The sequence below is a fragment of the Chionomys nivalis genome, chromosome 15 (assembly GCF_950005125.1).
Source record: "Chionomys nivalis chromosome 15, mChiNiv1.1, whole genome shotgun sequence".
In the NCBI taxonomy this organism is placed as follows: domain Eukaryota; kingdom Metazoa; phylum Chordata; class Mammalia; order Rodentia; family Cricetidae; genus Chionomys; species Chionomys nivalis.
This window is the reverse complement of record NC_080100.1, coordinates 23,634,005-23,644,755: the sequence shown is the minus strand read 5'-3', so window position 1 is coordinate 23,644,755 and position 10,751 is coordinate 23,634,005. Positions and strand designations below refer to the sequence as shown.

General features: G+C 39.1%; 1 protein-coding gene across 1 annotated transcript; it reads right to left on the bottom strand.

Annotated features, from left to right (window-relative positions):
* Positions 1 to 3,857: 3,857 nt before the first annotated feature.
* LOC130887512 (60S ribosomal protein L21-like) lies at positions 3,858 to 4,391 on the bottom strand. Its single transcript, XM_057789996.1, has one exon. The coding sequence runs from the start codon at positions 4,370 to 4,372 to the stop codon at positions 3,890 to 3,892; it is 483 nt and encodes a 160-aa protein (XP_057645979.1). The 5' UTR covers positions 4,373 to 4,391; the 3' UTR covers positions 3,858 to 3,889.
* Between the last annotated feature and the right edge of the window lie 6,360 nt (positions 4,392 to 10,751).

The following is a 10,751-nucleotide window of genomic DNA, read 5'->3' as shown; positions in this document are numbered from 1 at the left end:
TGACCTCATCTAATCCTAATTGCCTTCTGAAAACCTTATGCTCAAATATCAATGGCACATGAATTTGGGAATCAGGTTTTCAGCACCTAAACTTTGAAGGGGTGTGTTCAAACTAGCAATGACTTAAGTTTACTGCCAAAGGTCTCAGGGTGTACAAGTGAACCAGGGATTCCATTTTTTTTTGCCATGAGATATAACAAATATGTCTCTCCTGATTCTCTTATGCTCCCTAGTACATCTCTGAATTAGCTATTTTATTTAACTTTCAGACTCTAAACAATGTATATTTAAAATATTTATTTCCAGGGTCAAGAGATGGCTTAGGCCTTACCACCAGGACTGATAACCTGAGTTCAATCCTAGAACTCACATAGTAGAAAGAGAAAATCAGCTTCTGCTAGTTATCCTCTGACCTACACAGATGCACTGTCTTACACACATACACATACAGAGAGAGAGAGAGACTTACATACACATATACGGACAAGCACATACACAAAATGATTAAGTAAATATAATCAAATACTTGTTTTCTTTGGTATACGAAGCTTTACTCAAAACTTTTAAGCATGAAATAAAATGTACTATATGATTAGCTCAAGCAAGAAATACTTCGCATATTAGCATTTTTGTGAATATATATTTATTTTATGTATATCAGTGTTTTGTCTGTATGTGCAGAATGAGTGTGCCTTGTGCTCATTGAGACCAGAAGAGCATGTCAGATCCCCAGGAACTGGACTTTCTGATGGTCCTGGGCCCCATGTGGGTGCCGGGAATCAAACCTGGGTCCTCTGAAAGATCAACAGTGCTCAAACCGCTGAATCATCTCTCCAGCTTCCACAATTTTCAAGAATAAGAATAATGTGTCTTCAATGCAAATGCAGTTGGTTTGAATTGTTTACACATTTACTATGTGCAAAACAATTAATTCACTTTTTTGTCTTGAAGTTCTAATAATGTGGGATGTTTTTAGTAAATATTTATGGAAAGTCGAGCTAAAGCTGTTAGCTACGGGAAAAGGAATCAGAAGAAACCTGAAACAGGCTCAACATATCCACAAACTTTCAATACTTGTTTTTACTCATAGCTGCTCTTTATTGAGTACATGCCAAGTCTTTTATTTGTATTTCCTATAATTAGTACAATAACTGAGGAGGGAAGTATAATTAATACAGCTTATAGGCTGGGAACAAAAGACTGAAATGATTATGCTAAATCCCTCACCTTTATCAGTCTACAAAAGTGCTATATTTTGTTGCTATGATGGATGCAAGAGTCTGGTCAAAATTCCAAGTGGTGTCTATGTGCATCTGTGTGCAGAGGTTCACTTGAAAAAAGAGAACAAACTTAAGCATACATCTGTGTAAATTATTCTTTGCTGTTCCCTAGTAGAAGGCAATAACTCTGAGAATAGTTATATTTTTATTGTTAAATATTTTATTGTCATTTAATTTTTCAATAACTACTATTAACTTGATATAACAATTACACCAATAACCAAGATGGTTAAAAACAAAGGTGCTAATAATAGTCTCATACTTAATAACTGTTATGTTTGCCTTGGAGGAATGATCACCTTGGCAAATTAGCATTTTTGCCACATTTTTCCATGTAAAATAAATGTATATATAGATCCAAAGAAGTAAAATTTAATTTAAACTTCCCCTAAATATTAAATAAAATTTTGAAATAAGTGTTGCAACAATCAATTACAAAATAAATTTATTTGAAATAAATCATGATTAAACTCATATGTTGGTTTGAATAAGAACATACCCCCCCCATATATTTGAATGCTCAGTCATCAGGGAATGAAACTGTTTGAAAGGTTAAGAGGTGTGGTGCTGTGGGATAATGGTCTTGTACACTCATACTGGTTTAATAAAATGCTGATTGGTCAGTAGCCAGCAGGAAGTATAGATGAAGCAAAAGGAAGGCAGAGATGCAGTCATCACCCAGAAGCAGAGGAAGCAAGATGAGAATGACTTACTGAGAAAAGGTACCAAGTCACATGGCTAAACATAGATAAGAATTATAGGTTAAATTAAGTTCTAAGAGCTAGTTAATAATAAGCCTGAACTAACAGGCCAAACAGTTTATAATTAATTTAAGCCTCTGTATGTTTATTTGAGACTGAATGGCTGTGGGACCAAGTGGGACAGAAACTTTCTTCTACAGTGTGGCCTTAATTGGAGAAAGCTTGTCATTGGGGTGGGCTTGGAGAGTTCAAAAGCCCGTATCAGGCCCAGTTTTTCTTCCTCTCCCTTCCTATGGATAAAGCTGTAGCTCTCAGCTCCTTCTTCAGCACTATACCTGCCTGCATGCCACCTTGCTCCTTGCTCTGATAATGAACTAAGCCTCTGAAACTGTAAATAAACCCCAATTAAATCCTTTCTTTTTTTTATTCTTTTTTAATTAAAATTTCCAACTGCTCCCCGTTTCCCATTTCCCTCCCCCTCCTCCCACATATTGCCCCCTCCCCCACTCCCCTCCCCCATCCCCACTCCTCTTCTCCTCCCCACAGTCCATTCCCCCTCCCTCTCGATACTGAAGAGCAGTCCAAATTCCCTGCCCTACAGGAAGACCAAGGTCCTCCCACTTCCATCCAGGCCCTTTCTTTTATAAGAGATTCCTTGGCCATGGTGTCTCTTCATAGCACTAGAACAGTGACCAAGACAACTCATAATACTAAAGTAGCTGTTTCAGATAGGAAATATATACAGTAAGCACTTTTATCATTAGCCTAGGCTATCAGGAAATGAGTTTGTAAGTCCTAGGAGTGATTCTTACTTGTAATTGTCATCCAACATAACATTATCATTTCTGTGTATTTGTATAGACTATTTTACATCTGATAGTTAGTGTAATCAGGTTGGTAACAGTGTGGGGTGATGGGGAGAAATAAGATTTCTTTGAATACAGCCACTAAGCCACTGAGGGAGGGTTTCTCCTGATGTTTGACTAAGCAATTTGAGGGTGACAGGTCTGAGGAGGAAAGAGTTTCTGGACGCACCACACATGCCCCAGGGACCACACAGAAGAGCAGGGTGAAATGAGGGATGAAACTGCTGTACTCGGCTCTTTAATGCAATGATTTACCTCCGTGATAAGAGGCAAACTGGTGTGGGTGATCTGGTTTATTTTCAGCTTGTTAATATCTGATGAGAATACTTTTCTGCAAGCAAGATCGATGAGCAGATGGTGCAAATAAGGCCAATTCAGGGCTAAGCTTCTGGGAGTGCTTGGCTGAGTGATATCTCTAGGCTGGTTTCTGCTAATGTTGAGTCTGAAATCTTGTGTTTCTGAGGGGCAGTTGCATGAATACTATGGTCACTGGCTTCTGCATTTTAAGAATACAAATTTAAAGAAATCAGATGCGAATCCTTTTATCCTCAATTCCCAAGAAAGTATGTGAAATTGAGTCATGAGAGTCTCACCCATCTGAGAGCTAGAGAGGAGATGGTCTTGGTCTAGGTACTTGGTCTCCAGGAACCAGGGCATAAGGAAATTTGCTATCATCTGTAATGAACGCTGGAAGCACACACACAAAGTAAAGGAATGTCACATGTGGAGTGGGCATGATATTGTCCCTGTTCATCTTTTCTCCTCCCCCTTGGTAGTCTTTCAGGTTTTCCCATTGATTTTAAATCGACATACATTTGAATCACAGGCAAAGAAACTGAATTAATCATAACACATTGTCTTTCTTGGCTCATGAATGGTCTTTAATTGTTTTCTTTCTGTTAGTTTTGTATTTTATTTTATCTGGGTTTGAACACAGGGCTTTGAACATACTAGGCAAGCTCTCTGCTATTGAGTTACATCCACAGTCCTGGTTTCTTTCTTTTTTTTTTTACAGTCCAGGTCTTTTATTTCTTTTTGTACATCAGGCCATGAATTCGTAGGGAATGGGCTCCAGCAGCTCAGGCTCCTTCCCGTTAGTCCTCACAAAGTGTGCTTCTCTGGGTGGAGCAGGCTGGCGCTTCAGCTGAACCCAGGTGCCCTTCTCTTTGGCTTCCTTTTTCTTCTGGTCGTTCTCCTTCACCCACTTCAGGAAGCTGTCTCTGCTCTTCGAGTGCTTGATGTGTTCAATCCGCACATTAATTCTCTTGGCAAGAATCTTGCCCTTAACTTGCTTGTTTACAATGATGCCCACAGCATGCTGGGTGACATTGTAGACTCTTCCGGTTTTGCCATGGTAACATTTATGGGGCATTCCTTTTTGAACAGTGCCCATGCCCTTGATGTCTACAATATCGCCCTTCCTGTAGATTTGCATGTATGTGGCCAAAGGAGCAATTCCATGTTCCCTAAAGGGCCTAGAGAACATATAGCGAGTGCCCCTCCTCTTTCCCTTTGTGTTTGTCATGTTGGCGAGTTACTGAAAGATGGCTACCGCGGCCGACAACAGTCCTGGTTTCTATTTTATTTTTAAATTTTGCCATCTCTTCCTTTAAAACTTATTATGAATACACACCCAAACCAAGAATTTTTTAAATTAATAGCTAATATTTACCTTATCCATCTGTCGTTAATCCTCGAGTGCCCTCCCTTTCCACCATGTCCCTTAGAAAGTCACTGTCCTAACATCTGCACTTACCATCCCTTTGCCTTCTGAAGATATAAAAACATCTTTTTAATCATTAATTTATATGAAAGAGTGGTTGCCTGCATGTTAGTATGTGTACCACATGAGTTTCTGGTACCTGTGGAGGCCACAAAAGGTACTTTTGGATCCCTGGAACTGTGTTATTCCTGGATAAGCTGCTGTGTGGGAGCTGGGAACCAAACCTAGGTCCTCTGCAAATGTTCTTAACAGTTGAGCTATCGCTCTAGCCTCTAAAGGCATATTTTATAATTATACATTAAAAATAATTTTATTGCAAACATATGTAATTGGAATTTTAATTCTGGGTACTGTTGAATCTTACAAAAAGGGTGCTATGTTGAAAGGACATCATGAAAAAGAACAAATGAATCCAAAGAAGGTTTTGAAAAGGGCTTGCTTTTTTCCATCCAACGTTAGTTAACAATATTAAGACCACGTTACACAGGGAGTAAAGGGTCATTGGTCTTCACCCTATGAGTGTAAACACTGTTCTGTTAATCCGGGGGCCTCTGAGTTGCTGCCGTTGTTTGCTATTGTTCTGGAAGTTCTAATCTCTTCTCCAACACAGAGAGCAAAAGATTGCTGAAATATGTTCAGGAGCAGAAATGTTGTTATGTAAGACAAGTATGACCAACTCTATAAGAGTATATTAAATTGTTTTCTAAAGTAATTTTACATTTTAAAAAATACATTAGTGCCAAATTGTTTTTAAGTGATCACATCAGTCATGAAAAAGACATTTTATTAATTTATACATTATTCCATATACTTAACTTTTTACTTTCTAGAAATACCTAAGATTGTTGGTGGAGGTTGTTCATTCATTCCTGGCTTCCCAGAACTGAAAGAATCACACAGAAATTTGTACTAATTGCAATACTGTTTGGTCAATAGCTTAAGTGTATTTCTGGCTAACTTTTATATCTTAAAGTAACCCATTTCTATTAATCTGTGTATTGCCACATGGCTGTGGCTTACTAGCAAGGTTCTGGCCGGTCTGTCTCTGGTGGTGGCTACATGGCTTCTCACTGATTCTGCCTAGTCTCTCTATGTATCTTTTTTAGCCTGGCTATATTCTGTTAAGCCATTGGCCGAAAACAGCTTCTTTATTAACCAATGGCAATAAAACACATTCCTAGCATAGAGAGGGGAATCCCACATCATAAGACATTTAATAAAATAAGCTTAGCATTCTATCTACAAACCTGTCTTTTGCATTGCATCCATTCTAGCATTACATTTGCTTCCTCAGATTAATAAGCTACTTAAAATAACTCAATTAAACAGTTACTTAGATTTGCAAAAAACTATGTCAACGTCTTTGTGCACCATTTCTACTAATATACTAACAATACTCCTTATTGACTGATTTTACTCTTTTTTTCAACATGTGATTTAAATAGTATTTTTTTTTTCTGTTTCCGTAAAGGCCTGTGAGTGCTGATACAAGTGGTTCAGTTTTCTGGTGTTGGATAGTAGATTGAGAAACACCTAGTGGCTTGACACAACAATAACTGTTTGACCACAGTATGTGATTTGTTCAGAGCTTGGTTGGGGAAATGAGTTTCTGCTCCATATGTGATACACTGGGTGGTTTAACTGAGCAATGCAGGAACTGAATCCAATGTGGTTCTTTGCTGCAACTGGCTAGTTGGTGCTGACTGTCAGCTGGGTACTCAGATAGGGCTGCAGTCTGGAGGACTAGGTTCCTCTTCTGACCTCTCATGGCTAGCTCACACAAGCTCTGTGTCTAAGGGCGAAGGTCTTAAGGAGGAATTCAGGAGTAAATGATTGCCATTTATGACCTTGTCTTAGAAGTCACGTAATAAATACTCTTTCTACCAAGTTGTAAAGGTGTAAACAGTCTCAAGGGCAAGGACCGAACTTGTTGGCTTTTCAAAGAGCTATAGGACAACAAAAATTATTAGCCATTAAAACAGTTTAAACTGGCTCCCATAAAGGTACATAATTGCTGTTGTAATGATTGTATCCCAGTTTGGGGAGTACTTAATATGAATAACTCTTAGAACCAATCAGAAGCAAATTACTGGTTTTAGGCTACACAACTGGCAAAATGATTAAATAAACACAGTGATTCAATGTGTGCTTTTATTTAAAAATGAAAAAAATACAATGTAAGAGCTGGAGAAATGGTTCAGTAGCTAAATGTGCTTGTCACCATCTGATGATGTGAGTTTGATCCCAAGACTCATCTCTTGGAAGGAGAGAAGAAATTCCTGCAAGTTGTCCTCTGACCTCTCTATGCTCACCCCCCCACACATACATCACAAAGTAAAATAATATACAGCACAAGATAAAAATATGTATTTTCAATTTATGCATTTAAATTCTAGAACGTTCTAGTCACTTTCTCTAAACTTTGTTTCTAGAGTTTGTATTACTGCATGAAGTAAACTCTCAGTCTATTTAGTACATAGCTTAACTTTACATATATTTTCCTATGCTGTGTTAAGGGTTGATTCTAAAGCATTGTTGCCTTGTGTAAAATAAATTTAAGTGACTATATGTTTTGAGACAAGGGCCATGTAGCTCACGCTGGCCTTGAACTTCCAATTCTCTTGTCTTATTTTCCCCAGAGATGAGTATACAGGTATGTACCATTAAACACAACAACGATTGATTGTTGCTTTTTAAAATTGTTTCTAGAATTGCTGATTGTTTTGATTTAAAAGTCCATCTGTTCATGTTTAACTTCTTCCCATTTTTCATAATTTTTATTGGTTATCTTTCATTATCTTTGAAGATATAAGACAGACTTGTTTCCAAGCACTTTCCCGATTGCTGTTCTTTCCATTTCTTTGGGAGCAAACCTTCTATTGCTTGAGAACAGGTTTGTTCTGCTATGGTAACAGTTACTGCTACATGTTGATTTCTTCTTATTATAGGTTCATATTCATTGGAAAATTTCCTTTCCCTATTTCTTTGAGCCAATCTTCTCTAACAGCTTTGGAGCTGGTAACATCTCTTCCCCACTCTGAGCATTCTAATTTAGAACACAGTCTTATATTGGCAAATTGGTTCTCCTAGGAGCTAGTAAAACACATTGTCTCCGAGAGGCCCCTTAGGCTGGTCACTGGATTTGTGGCTCAGGCTCCTATGGCTGTGGCTTCCATCCTGAAGTTCTGTGCTTCATGAAGTGAGTCTGGCTACTGTGCTGCTTCTGCATTACTCCGACACAATATCTGACATAAACAAATTAAGCCAGGAAGGATTTATTTGGCTATAGGGTTTCAGTGCATTCAGTCATTATGGCAGCCAGGGTATAGCAGAGCAAGCAGTCTGTATCCTGACCCGAGAAACAGAAAGCCAAGAATGGATTGTGAACCTTCAAAGTTGTGTCTCCAGGGACCTCTTTACTCTCACAAGGCTCCACCTCCTGATCCACCACCTCCCATTAACTTGAAACAGAGTATACACTGTGCCTGTCTGGGGACATGTCATATCTAAGCCGTAACAGCTAGGAAAGCACTTTGAATTCTCCTGTTTGAATGAGGTCATTTGTGCCATTTGAATTCCTAGTGCTCAGTGCTCATGTCCAGTACAAAAGCCCAGAACCTGCTTACTACTGCTCTGTTTTGGTCCACGGAAACAACACTTACACTTGTGTAATCCTGCTTAAAGTCAGAGGTAAGGTAATATTTCCACTCAAAGATGTCTCATTAGCATGGAGTATGGTTTTTACTAAATGAAGTTATATGTATTCTGTAAAGGACTGTTTCTTGTCCTTAATATATCCTTTATATTAATTTGGTATTAAAGCACCTTCTTATTATAACCATAATGGTAACCACACTTCTTGAGAGACCGACAAGTTTACGTCAGGCCCAAAAGTGTCTATGGAATTTTGTAAGTCTATGATATCCAAGATTTGGGAACCACTAACTAACCATCCTCGTGTCTTTGAGAAAATGTATATCTGTGACTATCAATCATTTATCAAAGCAATTTAGCTACGAGCAAATGATATTCAGTGTTATGCTAGGTACTGAGGGTGATGCAATAAAAAGGCTGTGGTGAGAGTCTTTTAAATTTAAATCCGCTTGAATACTACATTCTTCAGAGTGTGTTCACTTGCTCTGATACTCAAGATTGAGGGCCATGTCTAATTTACATTCTGAATATCTAATAACACTGAAAAAAAGTGCTATGACTGTACTTAATTTTTAATTCATTTTTTCTTTTTATCTTTATCATCATAACCACTATAAAGTACCATAAAACAGAGTTACAAAAAAAGGCTACAGAGAAGCCTCTGCCCTGGAGGGACTCATAATCTACTTAGAAAGACAGGATACATGAAGAGAAAGATTAATAACTCTGAAAGTTAGTGCCCGATTAACTTTTAATCAGTGGCACAGAGAGTAAGCGGGAAATTGCTAGAGGTGAGGCTTGCTGGGCATTGTAAAACTCAGTGCCCCACAAACCCATAATATTTAAAAGTTCTAGAGGCCAGTGCGAGAAAAGGTTCCTAATATGGCCGTGTGATACCAGTCCTTTTTGTCCAGAAGAATTCTACGTCACTGAAACTTACATGCCCATTCAATAATGAAAAATCAGCACCTGCTGGAATCACTCTTTGGAGTCTGCAACCTTCTGTCCTTGTAAAAGCATGCGACTTACTCTAAGCTGCTTTTCAGAATATTTCCAGTCCTAGGTGCCACCATGGTTACTTTAGTGCCTCACTGGTGTCTGGGCATACGTTACCATTTGCTATGATAAATCTGCTTTATGGGAGAGACAAGAGGCACAATAGTGTGGGATTCCAGAAAGAGTCTCCAAATGCAGCGCACTCCCTGACCAGCAGGGAAGGACGACCACGAGTCGAGGATTCTTCTGCAAATCACGCTTTATTGGAGCCTCTTGCTTGAAGGGAGAGCGGAAGCAAGGGGCCGGGAGCGCCAAGAGGTGTCTGCTTACATAGGGGGTAAGGGAACGAGTCGTGCCTGGATTGGCCGATGCGCGCCTGCCGATGCTCCTGGCCACGGGATTGGCCCTAAGCACATCATCGCCACTGCGCATGCGGAGGCACCGTTCCACTGCATTGCCTAATATGGAGTTGTTTACCAAGCGAGGCCGGGGCCAAGCGCCATCTTGTAATGGCGGCCACTTGAATCGGCTCCCAGCATCCAAAGAAATGGCATGAGCGAGAACCTAATGTGGAAAGACTATGGGAGTGGTTAAAAAATCCATCGTTGATTTTGCAAATGAAATTGACATTATGAGAAAACCTTAAAAAAATCTAAGTTCAGTCAGAAATATTCCATTTCCATTTCCACAAATTTGCCACATTGTGATATATTTCCAAAGTTGTGAATCAATGCATTAGTTTTCTATCACAGTTTTGGTAGAGAAACACAAATAAGTAACTTAAGAGATAGGAATCTATTGTCTCAGCTCCGGAGAGCCCAATCCTTTGGTGAGCCATTGCAGGTCTTTCTCTGTGCCTTGTATGCATGTGTGTGTATGTGTGGGGGAGTCTTCCACCGCATGTAGTGTTCTTTCTGTTTGTGTGCCAGTGTGTGTGTCTCCAGATTTCTTCTTTTAAAATGATACCATCCATCTTGCTGGGCATGGTGGCCCATGCCTTCAATCACTGCACTCTGAAGGCAGAGGCAGACAGATCTCTGTGTTTGAGGACAGCTTGGCCTACAAAGTGAGTGCCAGGACAGTCAGGGTGACAAAGAGAAACCTTGTCTTGAAAACAAAACCATAAAACAACAGTAGCACCCCCCTGACAAATGACAAATTAAAAAAAATAAAAGGATACCATCCACTTTAAATTAGGGTCTACACTAGCGATTCAGCCACCGCTGTAAACACTCTAGCTCCAAATGAGGCCACATACAGAAGTTCAGGGATTCAGGACAGTGGCATTTGAATTTTGTCGGTTAAAAATGAAATTTACTACAATAGAGAACTTAATTTTTGATTATTAGTACCAAAGTTACTAATGAATTGCTTGAGGAAACATCAGAGAGGATCAGTGAACATGAGAAAAGAGTTTAGACATTCACTATGACATATGCAAGGAGTCAGTCTTAATAAAGATGCCAAGACAAATCCATAAGGGAAGGACAATTGTTTTAGGGTTTATAGTAACATATAATAATTGTACAAA

Bases quoted from the DNA above. Each gene is read 5' to 3' on its own strand.
- LOC130887512 (XM_057789996.1), bottom strand. From the start codon at position 4,372: ATGACAAACACAAAGGGAAAGAGGAGGGGCACTCGCTATATGTTCTCT.